Source organism: Pelodiscus sinensis, chromosome 7, assembly GCF_049634645.1.
Source record: "Pelodiscus sinensis isolate JC-2024 chromosome 7, ASM4963464v1, whole genome shotgun sequence".
In the NCBI taxonomy this organism is placed as follows: domain Eukaryota; kingdom Metazoa; phylum Chordata; order Testudines; family Trionychidae; genus Pelodiscus; species Pelodiscus sinensis.
Window position 1 is genome coordinate 28,667,541 of NC_134717.1, and position 22,993 is coordinate 28,690,533.

The 22,993-nt window shown below is 44.0% G+C and overlaps 1 protein-coding gene across 5 annotated transcripts in view; it reads left to right on the forward strand.

The window, feature by feature from the left end:
* The window catches only part of FMNL2 (formin like 2), a 286,160-nt gene that overhangs the window by 174,830 nt on the left and 88,337 nt on the right, over window positions 1-22,993 (forward strand). For all 5 annotated transcript variants that reach the window (XM_006125649.4, XM_006125650.4, XM_006125648.4 and 2 more), the window contains exons 4-6: window positions 6,846-6,922; window positions 10,881-10,964; window positions 14,068-14,220. In XM_006125649.4, the coding sequence (XP_006125711.1) occupies window positions 6,846-6,922; window positions 10,881-10,964; window positions 14,068-14,220 (314 nt within the window). The remainder of the gene's footprint in view (window positions 1-6,845; window positions 6,923-10,880; window positions 10,965-14,067; window positions 14,221-22,993) is intronic.

Here is a 22,993-nt window from a genome sequence, read left to right on the forward strand (position 1 = left end):
TTGACTTTGAACCTGGGCAGTGCTTTCCCAAGTGACCAGTTCAGGGTTCAGTTTCAGCCCCTGGCAGTGGGGCTCAGCCCCAGACCATGGAGTCTAACACCAGCCTTATGACCCCGTTAAAATGGGGGTATTGACCCACTATGAGGTCCCGACCCATGGTTTGAGAACTGCTGCTGAAGGTAATCCTCCTTGGTAAGAGGTGGTAGTTAGATCAGTGGAAAGATTGACCTAGCTGTGTCTGCTGCATGGGTTAGATCAACCTAACTGTGTTGCATGGAACGTGACATTTTTCACACCCCTGGGGGATGTGGCTGTGCTGACTTCAGTTTTTGGTATAGAGCAAGCTTAAGAAAGTTTCCCAGATACCAGGCCTAACAAATTAGACCGAAAGAGAAATTGTTAGGGCATTGCACTTTTCACAGTTCAGCAGATACGGTGTTAAGTAGGTGTTACAAATAAAAGAAACCTCTGGCATAAGGAAAGACGGATTTAATGGCTTGTGAGTGCAGCAGAAAGCCCAGGTTACTAATAGATTACAGAACCTTGTACCTCATGGGCCCTACTTCAGTTCCAGCTACTGCTTATGGAAAAGGAAAGCTATTACAGGCAGTCTCCGGGTTACGTACAAGATAGGGACTGTAGGTTTGTTCTTAAGTTGAATCTGTATGTAAGTCGGAACTGGCGTCCAGATTCAGCCGCTGCTGAAACTGACCGCCAGTTCTGACTTACATACAGATTCAACTTAAGAACCCCAAGCTTCCCCAAGTCAGCTGCTGCTGAAACTGATCAGCGCTGATTCCAGGAAGCCTGGGGCAGAGCAACTCTGCCTCGGGCTTCCTGTAGTCAGCGCTGGTCAGTTTCAGCAGCGGCTGACTTAGGGACGCCTGGGGCAGAGCAGCTGGGGTGCTGCTGGGTTGCTCCAGTAGCACCGCTCCTTGGCGCTACTGGCCCAGCCCAGCAGCACCCCAGCTGCTCTGCCCCAGGCGTCCTGATTCAGCCACTGCTGAAACTGACCAGCAGCGGCTGAATCAAGACCTGGGGCAGAGCAGCTGGGGTGCTGCCGGGTTGGTCCAGTAGTGCCCAGAGCGGGCGCTGCAGGACCAATCCGCAGTGCCCCAGCTGCTCTGCTCCAGGGTCCAAAACAAAAGCCTGGTCTGCTTGGGGGGGGGGGCACACTAGCTGCGCGCCCCCTCCCCCCCCAGCAGACCAGGGACAAGGGGAGCAGAGCCGCAGCGGCAGCGGGGTGCCGCGCCTCTGAGGCTTTGCTCTGGCAAAGTCTCAGAGGCGTGGGACCCCCCCGCGGCTGCGGCTTCAGTCCCGGTGCCTGTGGTCTGCTGGGGACGGTCCCCAGCAGACCACAGGCACCGGGACTCAAGCGGCAGCAGCGGCGGGTTTCCGCGCTTCTGAGGCTTTGCTCTGGCAAAGCCTCAGAAGCGTGGGAACCCGCCCGGTGCCCCTGGTCTGCTGGAGACGGTCTCCAGCAGACCAGGGGCACCAGAGCAGCTTACCAACGGGGCTTTCTCGCCCCGGAGCTCGCAGGTAGCAATCCGCTACCTCGACCTCCGGGGCGAGAAAGCCCCGTTCGTAAGTGCGGATCCGACATAAGTCGGATCTGCGTAAGTCGGGGACTGCCTGTACCACCTGACAACTGTTTTCTCAGCTATTGGGAAGGAGTGTTGTATTCTCAGTGCAGTTCCCAATAGCTGTTTGTCCACATAACAAAAACTACCATCTTTTGGCACTAGCTGACCCTTTCTTGACTGTCTCATCAAAGAAGCCAAGGGATGAATGGGCATGGAGAAGTGAACTTGAAACCTAGATGGATATGTCAAGTGCTACAGCAGCATATGTGGAATGCTGCCATTTCGCTGCTGTAGTGCCATTATGCTCTTGCTGCAGTGACAGCAGGGGTTTTTCCATCATTATTTTTCATTCACCTCCTGTAGTAGCTAGGTTGACAGAAGAACTTCTCCAAAAATCTAGTGATATCTACACCTGGGCTTAGGTCAGTTTAACTACATCTTTTAAGGATGTGAGGTTTTAGGTAGACCAGCCTTCTAGTACCAGTTTTTGCCTAAAATATCTCACTAACGTTTTTTAGAGAACTGTTCCCACCTCCTTTAATGAACCACCTGCCTGAGTATATTAGCAGAGCTTTTGTAATCCTTTCCCAGAAGGATCAAGACTGCTAACGGGGAGAGTTTTAGAGAAACACTGTTACATGTCCTGTTGTGGTCTTTCTGGGGTCAAGATGGATGCACACTGGTCACTCGGGAAAGTTGGCATAGTTGTCCTGGCTATCATGTGGATAAAAAAAGAGGCGATTAGTCTTGGGGGTTTTGAAGATGGCTGTATATTCATAGGAGGCCTCATTCCAATTTGCTTTCAAATACATTTCAAATAATTTGTATTTAGTTACCTCAGATGTTCCCTCATATTCTGTGTTGATGTTTTTCACAGCTTTTTTCTTTTTTAAAAAAAAGCCACCGGAACATAGCTTCTATCAATGACTGGTTCTCTTTCTTCTAGATTAAACAATCACTGCTTTGTGTTGTGATGTAATTAGCTTAATTGGTATCTTGTGGTAAAATACATATCCTGACACAATGCTCCAAGCACAGGACCAACCACATACCTCAGTAAAGGTGGGCCTATGCTATTGAAAAAATAAAATAGGAACATACACTAGGTATCATTTTTCTTTCCCATTGGCCTTGATTAGCTCATGTCTTCAAGGCTGCAATAAAAGGATCTTCTGACACAATGCCTCTCTTGTTGTGGGAAGTGACAAGAAGGAAATGTCAATTCTTAACTTTAAATTTGTCTGCAGATGATTATACTGAGAAGAGGAAGAAGGGGGAAAAAAACAAAAAATATTGAAGAGGGCCTTTGTTTTTCCTGCAGGATTTTTCAGATGCATGTAATGTTTGGTTTGTTCTGTGGTCAGTTCATGAGCACATTGAAACCTTTTTTGTTTTAGTGCTATTGTCTGGCTCCTCCATTATGACAAAATCAGTGTAACCTTAAAATAAGTTAATCAAGTTCCTCTCTTTTGTTTTAGTTTATATAACCAGTCAGCCCAGACCGCAAAAGGGAAAGATTTACAAATGAGCTTGCTGGACTGGTGGTTGGGGAGTATTCACATTACCATAATTATTACTGTAATTAAGGTTGTGTCAGCATTTTCTTTCCTAAAAGCTTGCATGGTGAGGAGGAGGTAGTTCCAAACACTGCTGTATAATATTCATGTGAGCTGTAGCTGGGTACACAAAGTCTACTCTTGGAAAAATAGCTATTTTTCCATGTGAGCTGCAATTTTCAAACACTTATGTTAGGCATGTTTAAATTATATCTCTCTAAACATATCACAATCTGGTGGCTTCTTCTAAATTTATAAATTACAGAACACTTAATTGTCTCTGCTCCAGGTTGTGAAGAGCAATTCAGTTGGAGGATAATGATCATTGAATCGGGGAACATTCTTCCCACCTCTGTCTGTCCCCTGTCCCAGCTTTCCCATCACCATTGTCACACTAGATTAAGGCTTTGTCTTCATGGAATTAAAAAAAAAAAAGAAGAAACAACCACCTGTTTTTACGTTACACAACACCACTAGATAGAGGGAAGTGGAATCCTCACAGTGACAGTAAAACCCCTTCTGCTTCTATGAGGAGAATCTACACTACAGTGCTTTGGCCAGGGCATGCAGCCCCGGGCCTTGGGGGCCCCGCAAAAAAATCTCCAGACTGCCAAAAGTGCAGCTCTTTTTGCAGAGGCACCTTTCCCCAGGGCCTTGGGCTGCAAGCACTAAATCCCCTGCCTGTCATCCAGTCTTGCCTAGCTGGGGCGGGGAGAAGATGGCTCTGTGCGCTGCTGTTTCCCGTCACCTCCCTTGCTGGGATTAAAACTGTTTGGCCCCCCTTTTGCATTCTGAACCCTTTCTTTTTGGCCCCATTCTGGAGCCTAGGGAGCCCCCACAAAATCTAATAGTCCCGTGCCCCCGGAAGAGTCGATCTGGCCCTGGCTTTAGCAGCATAGCTATGGCACCATTGCTGTGCCACGGCACTGCCCGTAGTGTAGACATGGCCTCAATCTGATCAACAATCCGCATTTGGTGATATGGTAAGAAACACACAGAAGGATTTTCTCTCTAACAAGAAAAATCCCCAAAGAGATCAAAAGCCACATGCAGTCTAAGGGTACGTCTACACTACAGCGCTAGTTCGAACTAACTTAGTTCGAATTAGTTAATTCGAACTAAGCTAGTTCGAACTAACGCATCTAGAACTAAAAACTCGTTTGAACTAGCGTTTTGCTAGTTCGAACTAGCAAGTCCACATTGAGTGGACTCTGAACAGGGCTTAAGGATGGCCGGAAGCAGTGCCGGCAGGGCATAAAAGGAGGACTTAGAGCATGGAGATGCTGTCTCAGGCTAGCCGAGGGCTGTGCTTAAAGGGTCCCGACCCCCACCCCGGACACACAGTTCTAAGGGGTGCCCCGCTTGCAAAGAAGTTCTGGCTTGGAGTGCCCTGAGTGCCCACACTGGGCACATCACACCACTCGGCCATCAGCCCGGCTGCACTTGCCGCAGGCTGCCATCTGGGGAGAGGGAGTAATTGGGGGGCTGCAGGAGAGCTTCCACCCCCAGAAGCCCGCAGAGCCAGCCCAGTCCTCCCCATCGGGGGCTCGTACCCCATTCCTCCCTCACCTCCTTCCACTTACCCTTCCCTAGCCCCCCTTCTTATTGATGTACAAAATAAAGATAATGTTTCTTCCAACATTGACTCTGTCTTTATTGAAAAAAACTGGGGGAGACTGGGAAAAGGAGGTGGGAGAGGGGAAGAGAAAGGCTGGGAGAGGGGAGGGCAACTAACATGATCAGGGGTTGGGAACAGGTCCCAGATGAAGAAAGGCTACAGAGACTGGGACTGTTCAGCTTGAAAAAGAGGAGACGGAGGGGGGACAGGATAGAGGTCTCTAAAAGCAGGGGTTGGGTGGAGAGGGTGCATTCAGAAAAGTTCTTCCTGAGTTCCCATAAAGAAGGACTAGAGGACACCAAAGGAAAGGAATGGGTAGCAGGCTTGAAACTAGTAAGAGAAAGTTGTTGTTGTTGTTGTTGACAAAGCAAATAGTTAACCTGTGGAACTCCTTGCTGCAGGAGGCTGTGAAGGCTAGAACTAGAACAGAGTTTAAAGGGAAGTGAGATAAAGTGATGGAGGTTGGGTCCATGGAGTCCTATTAGCCAGAGGGTAGGAGTGGTGTCCCTGCCCAAAGTTTGTGGAAGGCTGGAGAGGGATGGCACGAGACAAATGGCTTGGTCACTGTCTTCGGTCCATCCTCTCCAGGGTCCCTAGGGTTGGCCGCTGTCGGCAGACAGGCTACTGGGCTAGATGGACCTTTGGTCTGACCCAGGACGGCCATTGTAAGCTCAGGGCTCAGTGTCGGGGGTCTCAGTGGACCCCCTTGATTTTCATGCACACCTGGTCCTGGGTGGCCAGGCTGGCAGCTCTCCTGCCCTAGATGGCCACTTTCCTGTGCCTAGTGCGGAGATCGTGGACGAGGTCCACGATGTCCGCACTAGCCCAGGAAGGTGCCCGCCTCTTGCGGTCCAGGGCAAGCTCCCGGGAGCCGCCAGCCTGGTCCCAGCAAGAGGGGGTGGGCTGGGGGGCATCGGGTGGGTGGCTCTGTGCCGTGCCAGGTGCAGGGTCTGCTAGCTGGGTGCTGGCAGGCTTGCACCTGGCACGGGCACCGTAGCCAGCCCGTGCCCCTTTAAGGGTTCCGGGGCCGGGAGGGGGGCATAGAATTTCCCTGGTGTTGGCCAGAGTGGCCACCAGAGAAACCTGGGGAGGGCTAGCCTCCCACTAGTTCGAACTAAAGGGCTACACAGCCCTTAGTTCGAACTAGCTAGTTCGAACTAGGTGTTAGTCCTCGTAAAATGAGGTTTACCTAGTTCGAACTAAGCGCTCCGCTAGTTCGATTCAAATTCGAACTAGCGGAGCGCTAGTGTAGCACCTATTAAAGTTAGTTCGAACTAACGTCCGTTAGTTCGAACTAACTTTGTAGTGTAGACATACCCTAACAGAGTTATGCAATTCAAAGTGCTCTTTATTCACATTGCTGGACCAGTCAAGATAAGGATAGAATCAGCTTGAACTCTGAAAATTCCTGGGATTGCCTGCATTCCCACTCTTGCTGCTGCTGATGGAATGTCATTCATTGGAGATAGTCACAATAAAATATGATTATTAGAGGGTTCTGCTGTATTATATTGTAACCCAACACTTTACTGATATTTGCATTTGATCTGGGCTTCATTCCAGCCTCTAATTTTGTGCCCACAAATAATCACAGCATAAAGATGGTAGTACTGGGATATCTGGTTATTTGTTTGCACCTGCAAATCAGGTCGTTAGACGTAAATGCCAACAACTCTTGTATTGTGGAGACAAGATTGCAGGTCCAAAATTATTGGTTGTTGCTGAATATCGAGTCCCTATGTTGGAACTACCTGTAAAATATTTGGTGCTAAACTAGAAATTGTATTGCAAAGAAGTGTATATATCACTTCACAGAATTTTATTTCTTCTTTTCCTTTCTACACTTTCAAATGAGGAAACTACAGAATTGTAGTTGGAAGCAGGAGATATTTTTCTGAGTGGTTTTTTTTAGTGAGTGTCTTTTAGTTATTGGTCTGGTTAATAGTCTCTCATTTCTCAGGATCTGGAAATGTTCTCAATATATTTTAATATTTAACACATTCTCCTATGGGGTTTTGGCATTTTTGAATAACATCATGTGAGTCCAAATACGTTTCTCAAGTATTTTTTCCCCCAACTGAATTACAGAAATTCAGAAGACGAGTCCAAGAATCTACGCAAGTACTACGAGAACTGGAAATTTCATTAAGAACAAATCATATTGGGTAAGAGCTTTTAACAATCCCATGACTTGGGTCTTTATATCCACTGACTCCTAGCTTTGGGCAAGTGTCTCCATGCTCTTTAAGGAATGAGATGGCTTAGTGTATCAGTCACTATAGATTAGAATGCTGGGGTTGAGCAATACATAAATATGTTAGCTGGTCATCCCTGAAGGCTCACTTGTAAATTGCTCTCTGGGGGCCCGATCCAATTGCCTTTGAAGTCAGTGGAAAGACTGCCATTGACTTCTGTAAGAGTCATATCAGGCCCTAGGGTAGGTCAGAAGAGAAATGAGATTGACAGGGTCTGCACTTTCATCAACTGTTAGCTCCTTACCTCCACCTTACTTCCGGCTCAGGAAACCAGGGCTGGAATAGTAATAGTTTTGCAGGGGAGCAATGAGTTGCTGTTTTGAAAACTTCTGCATGCCATGTTTGCATGATGCCTTACTGCTAGCTGATACTAACATTTGTTTTTACTTTCTTAAACACAAATCGTTCCTCAAATATTAGTAAGAAATTTAATTTGGAGAATTAGCTTTATTTATTCCATGTGCCATTTCAAATGCTTATTTAGATCAACTTTGCCAACCTGTACACAGAACCAGACTCAGAAACTGGTGGAGTAGAGGGATTATTCAGCATTGGCATGTCAGGCCAAAATAAGATTTCTTTACAACTTTGTTAAATGGTTCAACTATGTGTACACCTAAAATAGGCTCCTTATGTAGATGCCTGCACTTGACAATTATATCTTGATGAAACAGGGAAAGGAGTAGTTGTTATCAGCTTGGCTGATGCAAAGGAACGGCTGTTTTCTTAATCACATTGGGTTTCTTTCATCAGAAAACTCTGCCAGTTTCTTTGCTATGGAAGTCATAGAAAATAACTGATTTTTGACTCTGGATTTGATAAAGCTTATGTCCCTGAAAGATAGTTGCACCCCACAAATTATTTCTGTAAATCCGTGTCACAATGATGTCACTTCATACTTAACCACTGTATGTTATCAAGGAGATGAGGCAGACTGGGTAAAATAGAGATTAAACTCTCTGCATGGACAAGAGCATTTCTGCATCTATAGCATTGTCAGGGAGTGCCAGATGAGACCTGGACAGTGGCAAATCACTCGATATTTTTTTAAAAAATTGAGGCATTTGCTCACTAAAGATTAAAGAGGCTGATGTGACAAAGAGCTGGTACTAATCTGTCTGAGGAACCTCTATTTTGAAGTGGTGGCAGTAATCTCAGTAAACAATGTGAGCACAGCCTGTGCTGTCTTTTTCTAATGGGCCACTTTCCTTACATGGGCCTGGAATAATTGTTGGTTTAGCTGCACGTGAGCTGTTTGTCTGTTCCATGGCATATTGTTGGGTGAAGCTAAATCCCAGGGACTAAATATGGGCGCAAACAACAGTCTCAGATTATGGTGGATTAAAATCAAGATTCCACATTTTAAGAGCCAAAACGGTGCAGTTGGCAACCAGCAGTGATGAAATACAGTAGGACACAGCATGCCTGGGATTTGCACAAAATGTCAGAAGGCTTTCTGAAACATTACAGACATGAAGTGAAATTGACCATCACATATGAAGTGAGGCAGTCATCTCTAATTCAGTGTTGGCAGGGTTACAAAATTTCAAGATGAATCTGCCAGAGTAAACCAATGCACTCTCTAAGCAATCGTAGAAGTTTATTAGCTGCTTAAGTACAAGCTACAAAATGTTGTGGACAGTTTTTTTTGGAATTTTTAGTGGAAGTTTTCAGCACATCAGCTCACTCTTGAGGTTTTGGAGACTTGCATCAGAATTAGCCTATCTACTCCCATTAAAGTTCATGGGTACTGACTATGATTGAAATGGGTACAATTCTTTGGCAACATCAAAGTGGTGATGTGTGGCCATTGCCACACAGTGTAAAGAAATCCACCCAGAGCTGATTTTACCTGATAAAGGGGTTCTGAAGAAGAAAATACTTCTAAAGAAGACAGATTCCCCTCTCCCCCACTATCTGATTATTTTTAAGTAAGTCCTCTCTTAATCCTGTGCAAGATTTTAAGCTGTTTGGGCAGAGGTCTTTTTGGGGTCACTAGGTTTTGAGATTTGAGAATGGGAAGGAGTGATTTCCATTTGTTTGTCCATAGAATCGAATCCAGACATCAGCATGTTTAGGAGAGACAACCCTTTGGAGTTTTGGTAGATGTATGAGGCCCTGCCTCTGTGGTGGAAAAAGTGTATCCAGTCTATTTTCTGTCTGAATAAAATACTTTTTTGCAAGATCTTTGTGAAGTTATGAATTATAAACATCTTGGGATAGGAGCTGAGAGAAGTGGCCTTACCTTTATAATGAATTTCAGTGGGAATGTGGCCTGGCACCTCTCTCAGTTGAATGGAGTGCTCTAAATTTTCTTAAAGACTGTTCCGAATCCTTTAGGCAGGTTGTAGTACCAGCACTGGAAGAGAGCTGTCCCAACATTGTAGGTAAACCACTTCTACCACAGGAGTAGCTAAGGGTGCATCTACACAGCAGCGCTAGCTTGAAATAAACTCCTCAATTTGAGCAAGGCAAATTGTGTAGTTTATTTTGAGCTTATTTCAAAATAGATCGCTATTCTAAAAAATCCCTTAATCCTCGTGGAACGAGGTTTACCGGAATGTCAGAACAGCAAGCCCGTTATTTTGATTCCATTTCAAAATAATAGGCATGCTGTTAAGACGCGGAAAACACTATTTTGGGATACTGGATGTATCCCAAAATAGCACCTCTGTCTAGATGTACCCTAACAGTGCTGAGAGTGCGACTCCAAGCACTGGGAGCCTGTTTACACTGGCACTTTTCATCACTGTAATGTGTTGTGCTCAGGACGATGTTTTTTCATGCCTGTGAGTGAGAAAGTTATAGTGCAGTAAAGACAAACCCTGACACTGTCCCAAAGTCTCTTGGGGTATTACACATATACAAGAAAACTTGTGGGAGAGAACTTCTGGATATTTGGGCTGGGTGGGTGCAGCTGGAATCTGGTGGGAGGAGGTGTTTGTTCCCATTGTTGGGCTCTGGGACAAAGGGGCAGAAAAACAGGAACTGGGTTGTCAGTCATAGAGGTTTCTTTAACTCTGGTACTCTGGGAGGGGGGGGGGAGGAGGCATTTTTAGGTGTGTGTCTTGCTACAGGGATTTTAAATAAATTACCAAAATAAATTCGTGTGATTATTTTGACAAATAAAATGTGTAGAATTTTGCAACATATTAATAGATGAAAGCCTTTTTAAAAATATGATCCTATTAGTATGAGAAGGCAAGCTTATTTTTAAAAGAATTAGGAAGTACATCATGTTGTAGCTTTGATGTTGTTACTTTTTTGTTGCTGATCACTTCTTGAAAGATTGCTAAATGCCAGTACTGTACATGGAAAAAATGAAGCCAATTGTATGACTGTTGCATTTCAAGTAGTCCATAAAAGTGGCTCTAGTATTGGCTGTTCTGTGGTTTGTGCAGCTTGCTGTGCCAGAAAGGAGATGAATGTGGATTTGGAAGGAAATCTCAGCTACATTGGTAGTGTTGTCATGCTATGTGTCTACTAATCACTCCATATTATACTGGGCCTTTCAACAGGAATTTTAATTATGAAGGAAATGGGCAGCACTTACCAGAACCAGGTTTCTTTATTAAAAAGAAAAGAAATATGTCTCTGTCAAGTTTCCAGAGCAGAAAATGTGCATGGTATAGATATTAATGGTAGAAAATGTCTTCTCATTTGTGATGCTGCAGAGGTGTTTGTTTCCATACATAAAGGTGTGTTTTTGAACCCTCACTTCTTGAGTGAGAAATGAAAAGCTTTTTGCTTAATGTTTTTCCTTTCACACAATGGATGTTTTAGTAGATTGACTGAAGAAAGTATTTTGTAACACATGCCCCAGCACTGAACAGTCAAATGCACTGATTTCTAATGATTTTTCTAACAGATGGGTCAGGGAGTTTTTGAATGAAGAAAACAAAGGCTTGGATGTTCTGGTGGAATATTTGTCATTTGCACAGTATGCAGTCACGTAAGTAAAATATAGCTTATGTTCATCAAGGTTTGCAGAACAAAACAACATAGTACAATATAGATAGAGTGGCAGAGACAGTAATATCTAGTCAGATGCTGCTCTGTTCCAGTCAAGCGGTTTCCATTGCAATAGCTTGGCACAAAATTGGCAGTTCCGTAGAACCAGAGCAAATGGCAAAATTAGCTGCCAAATGTTAAGTCAGAGCATATTGCAGAGAGAAGGAAAACAAAAGACCTTGCTTATATATTTATGCTGTCAGAGGCAGATTAGGGGATTGTGGGGCCCTGGGCCAGAGCAAATGGGGCCCCTCCCCACCCCTTGCATCTGCAGCCCCCCCTACTCTGCACCCTCCTACACTCCTGCTGGGAAAGTGGGGTCAGAGTTTGGGGGCTTCTGCGCTGCCTGGCTGGAGTGCTGAGTGGAAAAGTAAGGCCAAACCCCTGTGCCCTGACTCTGCTCCCTGGCATAAGTGCTGGGTGATTGGAGTGGGTCGGGATATGGGGGCACCCCCCAATTGGCAGGGGTTCCTGGGCACAGGCCCCATTGACTCAGTGGCTAATCCAACACTGGTCTGAGCCAATTTCTTTGAAGACTAATTGCATCTGTTTTAACTTGATCCCCTTTTAAGCGGGACAAAGTGCAATAAAAATGAATACATTTAGCATTACATCCAAATATTAACCTTAAAAATGGCCATTCTTTAGCTTTCCTTCCCAGAAGCTTCTTTTGGATCTGGGGTGGGGAACCTTTTTTGAGTCGGGAGCCACTGACCTGCAGAAAAATCGTTCGGGGGCCGCAAAACACCTCAATGACATGGCCCCCAACTGAAAAGCAGAAAGACACTCCTCACATTCCCTTCACACACCAGAGCCTAGTGGGTCCCAGGCTAGTAGATTTTGTGGGGGAAAAGCCTCCAGGCAGTGCTTTACTGGGGCAGATGGGAGAAGAGGGGGTGGCAGCGGTGGAACCGTTTCCTCCACCCATCAGGCAGAACCCGTGGGTCAGATCTGACTTTGGCGTGTCTGACTCCGACCTGCAAGGCTCGTGGCTCCTCCTCCCCTCCCCTCAGCAGTGGGGAGTCGGTGCTGGTGCTCCAGCCCTGTATGGGGAGCTGAGAGGGGCATAGGGCTGGAGCGCCAGTGCGGCTCCCCAGTGCTGGAGCGGAGCTCCAAGCCTCAAGGGCTGGTTCTAGGCAAGCCAGGGGCAGATCCAGCCCCCAGCCTTAGATTCCCCACCCCTGTTTTAGATCCTATTGTTTGTGTTCCTTTCCTCAAATACCATAAGATCATGTAATGGATATTACATTCTTAAATGTTAAACAATACCTTTATACAGGCAAGATTGAACTAAGTACACCCAGAGCATTTTTTTCAGCCATATCCATGAAATTCAAAGCAAAATGCTCACATTAACTAATTCTCACAGCATTCTGGTAAAGCTGGATGGGAATAGTCAGTCAGATTACTTTTATGGATAGGTAGCTATCAAAAAAGAGAATATCAATTAAAAGACCACTTAGGAAGTCAATGGCAAAAGTAGGAGTAAAAAAGGCATTGTGGCTATATTAAAAACAACGCAAAGTAAAATCATTATGGACCAATGTAAATTATAGTGTCTTTATTACCTGAAGCAGAGATAATTTAAACAACAGAGGATATGTTCTCACATACCTCAGAGTTTTCCTTTATCGTATTTAGGCTTGGAAGGATTAGATTGCATTGTATGTACACACATCAACAACAAAATCCATCAGTAAGAACCTAAATTTACAGATAGACAAACTAAGAAAATTGCTGCTTGAGAACTTACTAGAGTTTGATTAAAGAATATTTTCTTTGTGTCTTTGTCATGTGATGTGAATTTGTGCATTAACAGTTATAAAGCTTTAAGTTTTTGAATATCAATGTCTAGTATCATAAACAAGGGCACCATTTCGGGAGGGTGGGTGGGGGCAGCAGCCGTGTGCTCCAGGACACAGCTAGCTTTTCATCCCATTCCCTGGACGCTAAGGGAGTGAGGGGAAAGTGCTTGCAATCTGTGCGAGCCTCTGACACCTGGCTGGAGAGCTCCCTTCACTGTTGTGTGACCTTCCCATTTTCCTGCAAGGGTGAAAATTTAAATAGACAAAATATTGTTTTAAGATGCCTAATAATTTTGTGCAACTATGAAAATATTAAATCACTCAAAATAGGGGAAAAAATCCTTAAAATGGATATCTCTCAAAATTTAAAGTAAAATAAAAATTGAATTATGCCAACCCTCATTAAATTGTACTTATCCTTTCTTGTATGAAAAGAATGTGTTAAGAAAAGATAGGGCTGTACCCTTCACTGTATGTGCAAACTCTAGCTAAGTGGAACCAGAGTTTTATTTTTAGTTTGGATACACACAGATATATATTACCTTCGAAATAAAACGAGGCTTTTAATGAAGGAAAATTATATGTTTAAAAACATTACTAACACTGGAAAAACTGCACATAGCTTGTTTTAAAGATTTTGTTCCTAAATTTGTAAAAGTGGAAGTAGTTAACTTGCCAGAGTGGTTTTTTTCTCTCTCTCGCTCACTCACACGGTAATCTTAAGTAATAGCCTCAGAACACCAGCTCTTTCTGTAAATGTCAGTGATTTGGGTGAGGAGTCAAAAAAAAAATCAAAGAAAATCTATATTTGGTAATGTATTATGTATAGTTCAAGATTAGCCTTGGCCAACAAGCCAGTATTAATACTCAGTCATATATTGATGGATGAAACTAAATTAATAGAACCACAATGCATTGATTTATCAAAATAAAATTAAGACAGTGTTGAGATTCCTCCTCCACTCTTCAAGGCTGTGGTGTTCATCTCAGATTAATTCATGGCTGGTTGATTCTTTTTAAATTATGTCCCCGTGATACTCATTTCTCCTTTTGTCAAGGTCCAAATTTGCTGCAAAATGTACTTGAATCTAGCACTGTGTTCCAGCGGAAGGGAAATTGTTTTGCATTATTTCCTTGTAGTCTGTAGGGACTTAGTAAACCGCAGATGTTAAACAGGAAGGAAAAAGGCTGTGGACATATTTTCTGTAAGCCTACATTGGAATTTCTATTTCCTTTCAGATTTGACTTTGAAAGCCTGGAGAACAACGTGGAAAATTCAATGGATAAGTCTAAACCTTGGAGCCGTTCCATTGAAGATCTGCATAGAGGAAGTAACCTACCCTCCCCAGTTGGCAATAGCATTTCCCGCTCTGGCCGGCATTCTACTCTACGGTATGGCCATTTAATCAGGGAGTAGGACTACCTTAGAAATGCGGGTCCATGAGTGAGGAGGATCACCTTGGTTTTAAAGATGTAATAATAATTTGCTTTTCTCTAAAACCATTCACCCCAAAGCCCTGTGTAGATGTGACAAATGTAGGAAACAAAACAGTTTGCACTGAAATGTAACCAACTTTCAGGTGGAATGAAACAGTAACTTAAAGCACGCAGCAGCTCCATGCAAGAGTTAAGAGAATTAAGAAAGGAACATAGTGTCCATTTTCAATAACAGGAACTGAATAATGTAATTATTCAAATTAGAATGTAACTAGCACACTGGGAGCATCTCTTCTCTTGCAGACAGTGCCACGGGGTCTTTAATAACTGCACTTGATCAGGCCTTCACAACTAACATCTCCTTCAAAATGCAATACTTCCAACACCACATTACCCCCTTAGCATCATGCAGGAACACTGAATCAAAGCAGGGAAGACCATTGCCTGTTGCAATACCGCCCTCATATCATAGAATCATAGAATACTAGGACTGGAAGGGACCTCGAGAGGTCATCAAGTCCAGTCCCCTGCCCCCATGGCAGGACCAAATACTGTCTAGACCATCCCTGATAGACATTTATCTAACCTACTCTTAAATATCTCCAGAGATGGGGATTCCACAACCTCCCTGATATGTGGCAGCACCCTGAATTTGGCTTTGTGGACTCCCACCCACAAACTGAACACATATTGACCCTACGTAGTTTGTGATATCGGACAGGATATCAGCTGAAGAAAACCTAGTCAGTGACTATTTTATGTATGGTGCTACATGGATACTTTTTCATGTTACTCAGCATAATGAACAACAGCTTTAGAGTACCAGTGTAGTCCGCTGTGTTGGCAGTTCTGTATGGCAGATGGAATTTAATGGTATGTGGTTTTCAGTTTTTTGGCCCTGTTAGGATATTTCTGGTTAATATCAGCTATTGTGTGGATAAAGAAACTTGGAACCACCCCATGGTTAGTAATTTATTCTAGATCTTCCACTTGAAATTCAGATTTGATTTGCCAAGTGCTGTTACCTTAGGCTTTCTGAGTCCCATATGAGTGGATAAATGGATGCATTTCAACTACAGCAGTAGTTGGAATGGATCTGAAGCCTAGAAGATTTAATTCAAGGATTTCAGAAGGCTAAAAGGAAAAAAAATAGAGACTTGGAGCTGGACACAAAATTGTAAAATGGAGTGAAATCAAGGGGACAGGGTTTTCCTGAGAATGTGGCTTAGGAGAAATCTTTTTTTTTCCCCTTTGATACACTGACTTATTAGAGGAGGTCAAATTAATCTCTTCTAAATAGTATTGTTATGGTGTCTGGTACATCTGAGAAGGCCAATAGGACACACTCCTTTATGCTACTTGTGGATTGCAGATGGATTCAGAGTCTGGTATTTATGGTTTAAGAATTTTGTTTTAGGTGGATTCTAGTTCTGTTCTTTGTCACTGGGAGGTGTGTGAGACCAATATACCAGGAATGCATAATTCAGGAGTGCATTACTTGTTGCTTACATTTTTTCTCTTCCTTTCGTTTCCTTCCATCCTTTTTTCCTTTCACATATTCCCTCTTTACTCTTCCTCTTCTTTACATATCACCATCTTCTCCTGTGCATCCTTCTTTTCTCTTCTCCTCCTTTTTCCAAACCTCCTCCTTTTATCCTTCCATCCTTACCTTTTCCTCATCCATTTTCATTCAACTTTCAAAATGCCATCAGATCGGTTTCTCTGCCTGAGCAACTTCAGTTCAAACGCCGCCAGAGCTGCTTTTCACCCAACTGTCTCTGGAGCGGCTTCAGGTTACACTCTGCTGGTGAGGCTTCAAGCCGGAAAATCTCGTAAGTCACAGGTGTAAGATTACTCCCAGGAGAGTTGTATAGTACATGGTTGCAGAGTATTAAATGCTGCTGCCCATGTTTTATAATATGATAACCACATGTCTTTGGTGAGGCACTGTGCCAAACTTAGTGGTTCCAAGCTCCAAAAATCTGCAGTTATCACATTATAATTCATAGTTCAAAGCGTAGTTTAGTTATGTAGAGTGGGCTGTAAAAAGAAAAAATAAATTTGAAAATTGTATTTTGAAACAACTAGTTGTCTTCATGTGAACAGGTTTATAAGATTTATACATAAACCACAAAGCCATAATGTTGTTTATAGTATTGTATAAGTTAATATTACTAATACTAATAACAACATTGGCTCAAATTCTGACTGACTTGTACTCAGACTTTCAGAGAGTATTATCTGATTGAGGACTCATGATCTGGCCACATAATGATAAATAATAAAAGCTTATTTCAATTGCATTTGAAAACACTGCAGGACTATAACCAAGTAGGATCTCAAAGCCCCCGTCCAGTTGCTGTATTACAAATGCTTCAGGCTAAACGAAGCACACTGTGTACAGGACCATTTTCTAACCAATGTGCCTTTTTTACAGGAAAGTTGCATTTAGGGAACTAAACTAACTTTCAAAGCTTGAATTTTAAGTAGAAAAATTGCTTTTTTTCTTAAACAGATTTTTTGGTGGGCAAACAAGGAGCACCTGACTTATGTCAATTTCTTTACAACCATTTTATTATTATTTCTGTAACATGGAAGGCATCTTGTGTTACACCCTTTCCAGGAGCCTGACATATGACTAACCATGTTTAACTTGTATAGGTCATTGGAGCTCGGGTTGAAGCCCCCAGACTGTGAGCCTGAGATGTAGCCTAAGTCCTGTGAACCCAAGTCAGCTGACGTGGGCCAGCTGAAGCAATGGTACAGGTCTTTTATTGCAGTGTAGACATATCCTTAAGGATCCTGGGTGGTCCTAAATGATTGAGCTGTAGTTATGTTAAAATACAGTACATATGAAATAAAAACCAAACCAGCTTTGGCTATATCTACACTGCAGAGCTTTTTCAGGATGGGAAAAGCTATGCTGCATCCAAGGAACGCATCCGCTTTTTTTGGGAAAATTTCTGAAAAAACGGACACATTCTTTTGCCATTCCTGTAATCCTGATTGTATGAGGAAGAAGGGATATGTCGAAAGAGGAGGTTTTTCCAAAATTTGGCCCAGTGTAAATTTGACAGGCCTCTTCCAAAAGAAAAGTGGAAAAAGATACGCAAATTGTGGTTCAAAATTTACATATCTTTTTCTGACTTTTCTTTGCAGTCTAGACACAGCCTTTGTGAAGTAGGTGTAGGGCCAAATTCTGCCCTCATTTATTGCAATACAGCCCCACCAGTATAGGCCCAATTTATTGCTACTGTAAATCCCTCATAGTTGTCCTTGTCTTTCTATCCATTTGTTTGTCCCTGTCTCATCTGACCAAGCTTATCCATTACTTTTGAAGTTACTTTGTCAAATTCTGCATAATTCCATAATTGGTTTCATAATTGTTTCCATAACTAGTATATTTTAAAGAGAAAATAGCGTAGCAAAGCTGGGGACAAAAAAACACAAAAAGGGGGGGCAGAATAAGAAATATACATGGTTTAACTGAAACACATGGTAGACAGAGGTGCTTCAGGGATCTTATTGTCACTTAACTGTATGCCGACCCTATGTCCCAGATTTTCTGGGACTGTCCCAATTTTAAATAATGAGTCCCGGTGTCCCCATCAAGTAGTTAATGTCCCTGAAAGCCACGCTGGACATTTCACTACTTGATGGGGACACCGGCCTGTGGGAAAGAAGCTCTGAGAAATGGCTCTGTGCACTGCCATTTCCCCCTAGCATGGCGCAGCAGCAACAGCCTCCTCCTCCTCCCCGCCCTGCAGAGTGGGTTGGCATGTAGGCAGCTCCATTGGAGCTTTGCCGGTGGGCAGCTTTGCCGCAGTTTCTGGCCACTCTGCCACCTACTGCCTCACCACCGCGTGTTATGCGGCCCCCTCCCTCCTCCTGTGGGACTACCTCTGGCGCATGGAGCCCCACGCCTGCCTCCTCCTCCTCCAGGCTGCTTGTTGGTACAGCAGCCCCTGCCGCCACTGCCGAGGGGGCCAGGCAGGTCCAAGACCAAACCTGGCAGAGCTGCTCCCAGACTTCCGCGCCTTGGAGCTGCTGTGTCAGCCCCAGCAGGAGCTGCATGGAGCCTGTCTGGGGCAATGTGGGATGGGGAGTGCTCAGGCTTGGCAGAGTGCTCCGTGCACTGCCACTCTCTCTCCTTCCACCCTCCCCACCCCACTGGGGAAGTGGCAATGAGCCTGGTGTGGTGGGGAAATTCGGGGTTTCTTCACCCTCCTCCTCCCCCCCAAACCACACCTTCTGAGCAGGGAGCTGGTGATGCAGCCTTGTGGCTGCGCCGGAATCCCCACTGTGTGTGGGGGGGAGCAATGATGAGCTCCCTTCTCCTTCTCACCCCACTTGGGGAATGGCAGCGAGATTGGTCTAGTGGGGAAGGTCGGGATTTTCTTCACTCACTCACTCACTCTGCCCCCGCACCTTCCAAGCAGGGAGCTGGTGCTGCAGCGTCATGGCTGTGCCAGGATCCACACTGTGAGGGGGAGAGGCCGAGCTCCCTCCGCCTTCCCACCCCACGGCAGCGCCCTGTCCAGAGGCTTTCCCCTCTACAAGGGGGTGAAAAGCCAGGTAAGCGTCTCCCCTCATGCCCAGACCTCTGCACACCAATCCCCCTCACTCACACCTCTCCCTTACCAAGACCCTACACTCCCAGCTTGCTCCTGCACCTCCCTCCTGCCGAGATACCTTAGACCCCGCCTGCTCCTGCATGCTACCTCCCACCTAGATCTCGCAACCTCTCCCCCTTCTGCACCCCACCTCCCATTCAGATCCAAGTACCTGCACCCCGTCCCTATCCCACACACTGGCAGCTCTGTCCTGCACACTGAAACCCTCATTTTTTCCCCACCCCAGATTGTAAGAGGATCTATAAAATCCACTAAGTCCAGAACCCCAGAAAAATAAATCTGGCTTATGGGAAGTCCTGAACTGCAATCCTTCCTGTCCCTTTCCTTTGCCTCATGGGGCTGGAGTGCCAGAGGACTGAGATGTCTCAATTGGGGGTTTTCAGAGGAGTTTTTTTGATTATCACTTGTGTGCTCCCTAACTGATTTTTCTGTAGGTCAATGGCCCCAGACCCCCAAAAAAGGTTCTGCTCCCCTGCCATAAATAAAGAAAACATTGACATCTTTTGTGTTGGACATAAATTAATATTTTATTTTATTTAAAATGAAGTTTGATAAACTAAGATGAGAAAGTTAAAATGCTTAATCTGTTTAAAAATTTAAATTAAACCGTTCTCCCTTGCTGTAGCACTAGTAAAATGGCTCAGGCGTAATTATGTAATTAACAGTGAGTTTCCACTAGCAGCTGGTGGTCTGTGGAAAGGTTTACATTAAGCCAGGTGGTTCACAGGCCAAAAAGCTTGAGAACCACTGAAATAGAGAGAGGCCTCTTCCCCCCAAGTTAATACAATGCAAGTTGGTTTAATGCAATTGCAGTAAAGTTGCATCCAGTAGAGGATGGTGGGAAGAGTTCTTAGAGGGGTCACACAACAACTTTTACTTCAGATCCTGTGTCCGTCTTGACCCCAGAAGTACTACCTCCAGGGGTGGGACTTTCTGTGGCAGGTGGGCGGGGCCTAAGGGATCAGGGGGCATGTCTTATGGGGCCACGGTCATGGCTAATGGGATCAGAGGGTGTGGGTATAGAGTCCCCATTTTTGGTTCAGAAACTATGGTTACCTTATTTAACTGGGACAACAGCATTACTCCCACGAGTCATGCTTTCCTTGCAAAATTTTAAGAAAATACAAATTCTTGAGTACCCTTGTCCCTTACGTATTTTATGTATGTTGAATAGGCCTAATGCTGAGGTCTTTACTTGGGTTGTATTCAGACAAACTTTATTTCTTCCATAGGAATCTTTGGAAGCTTGTCTGAGTTTAAAAGAAATAAGAACTTCAGGAGTTGACTCTATCCTGAATATATTTTATTTTGTATGTACGCACATGTAGGTATTTTGGAGGCAATAAGGTGCCCTCAGAATCTGTTCTTTAAATTTTGCATTTAAACCAGGACTAAAATCGCTGTATCTCAGGTTCTAATGACTTGATTTAGTCCCCAAATTTAACTCAATCCCTATTTGTGAGCCTGTATGTCTACAACTTTGAAACAACTTCAACAGTTCTTTTTCCTTTTTTAAAATAGTACATGGTGGGGAGGAAAATTTGCTTTTGAGTCAAGAACATACATTCTTTTTTCACCTGGAGCAAATATTTATGTCCCAGCTAAAGTGGATATGCTGATGGGCCTCAGTTATTTCAGTGCTTGCTGAAATTTCAGTGCTGCCATTTAAAAATATTTTCTAATCTTCCCCCTTTTGGGAGCATTCTTCTCTGCCTTTTGTAAAGTACAATTTCATTGTGTCTCAGGCAAGGGGATCCAGTTATAGAATCAGAGGGAATCAGGTAAATCCAGAGTCTTGCCAACATGAAAATGACATTCACAGCAATAGCACCCCTTTCTGTTCCTAAGTCCCTACCCCCAAAAAACCCTACCATAAACAGAGTTTTGACCCCAGCAACAGAGAAGTGCTAGTGACTCCATGAAGTCCACTAGAGACTTTGCTTTTTAATTATTGTTATTATTAGTTTTACAGGAAGACACCCATCATAGTCATGGAGCGTATAAAACCCTAAGTTAGACAGGTGGGACTGAGAGAGCTGAATAACAATGCAGTATAAAAGGCCTAATTCACTATAGTAGTTGAGCATATACTTAATTTTAAGCACATAAGTAGTCCCACTGAAGCCAATTTATTAGGCATGTGCTTAAATACCTTGCTGTACCGGGGTCTTCATTCCCTTTGTACACATTAGTTGAACAGGTGTTTAGTTGTCCATGAAGGGTCTGTAGAAGTTGTATGAATGGCTTGTAAATCCTGAAAGCGCTGAGCAATGAGCTCCCTCGGCAGCTCTTCTTGGCAGTGGCACTGGATATGCATGAGTATGGACACTGAACTAGTCTCTCAGCCACTAAGGGTATGTCTACACTACCACCCTAGTTCGAACTAGGGTGGTTAATGTAGGCAACCGGAGTTGCAAATGAAGCCTGGGATTTGAATTTCCCGGGCTTCATTTGCATATTTCCGGGCGCCGCCATTTTTAAATGTCCGCTAGTTCAGACTCCGTGCCCACGGCTACACGCGGCACGAACTAGGTAGTTCGGATTAGGCTTCCTATTCCGAACTACCTCGTTCCACGAGGTGTACTGGTAGTTCGGAATAGGAAGCCTAATCCGAACTACCTAGTTCGTGCCGCGTGTAGCCGTGGGCACGGAGTCCGAACTAGCGGACATTTAAAAATGGCGGCGCCCGGCAATATGTAAATGAAGCCCGGGAAATTCAAATCCCGGGCTTCATTTGCAACTCCGGTTGCCTACATTAACCACCCTAGTTCGAACTAGGGTGGTAGTGTAGACATACCCTAAGGTCTTCAGGCTGGCTGGATGGCAGATGTGGGAATTTGTGTACCACACCTATGCCAAAATAGAGCTCTCCTGTGTCTAAAGATGACAACTCAGGACCTTTTACAAAGAGTAAATTCATTTAACATGTTGTTAGTAAATTCAATAAAAGTAGAGAAATAGTCGCACTGTACTGAAATGGTCTGTTAGTCAGTCTAGATGGGGATTAGATGAGAGTGGGGAACCTTGGCTATAATGTATAATCAGCTACAGTTTTCCATTCCCTTGAACTGGCTTTTTCCATGTGGATGCAGTGTGACAGATTTGGAAATATTGGGTCATACATCCAGACAGTAGACATCAGCACAAGTATAAAAACATAAAGTAGCCCAGCCACACATGACTCCCTTTCCTCTCTCCCCCCGAGTGTTTAACTGTAGAAACTATTATAAATTATAGGAGCAGCACATGGTGCGGTGTTCTCTTTTTTTCTTCTTCAAAAACAATTTTATAGGATTTCTTTAAAAAGAGGGGGGAAAGCAGTAAAAGGGAAACCATATGAGTTTAATTACTAGAATAAATATGCTATCAATGACATAATTTTTGACGTGCAGCAGAGAGGAAATCAAAACCAACAATCATCCGAATGTTCACATCAGCCTAACATTTGGTAACAAGAAATGAAAAGAAAGCAGTAAAAGAACAGGGCATAACCTCATCCACCCAAGTTTGGCTCAGTTCTAATTGAAGAACCTGAGCTACTGCCAATATATTCTGACTCTAGGAAAGAAAAAATACCACAGGGGCAGTATTAGAGTTTCTGCTAAATAAAGCAAGCACAACTCCCCGTGCATAGAATCCAAGTACAGAAATCCAAATGCTAAAGCTATCACCAATCTGTCACTTAAGTTTCTTTGAGGCAAATAATGTTTGGTAGAGGGAGCATATCAAAATCAAGGGCAAAATTCCATTCTCCAGTCTTCAGTGTGAATATTTTCTCTGCACTGCAGCTTTCTATTGCATATTCTGCACTTGTCCCTCACCCTGAATAGCCACTAAATTCAATGAAAGTTTTGGGAGAATAATGAGTACAAAATATTTCACTATGATCTACGGTGTGATGAGAAAGGAGGGGAGGCAGAGATATTGCTGTAAGTGGAAACCCTAAGTGCAGAGCAAGAACATGCAGAGGAATGCTGCAGTAAACCTACATACAAAACTAGTCCTTACAATTGGGTAGCTAACTGTCTTCCAGCAGAGAGGTAGACTAGGTAACTTTTCTGTTACTTTTTTGACTGGCTGTTAAAAGTTCTTTT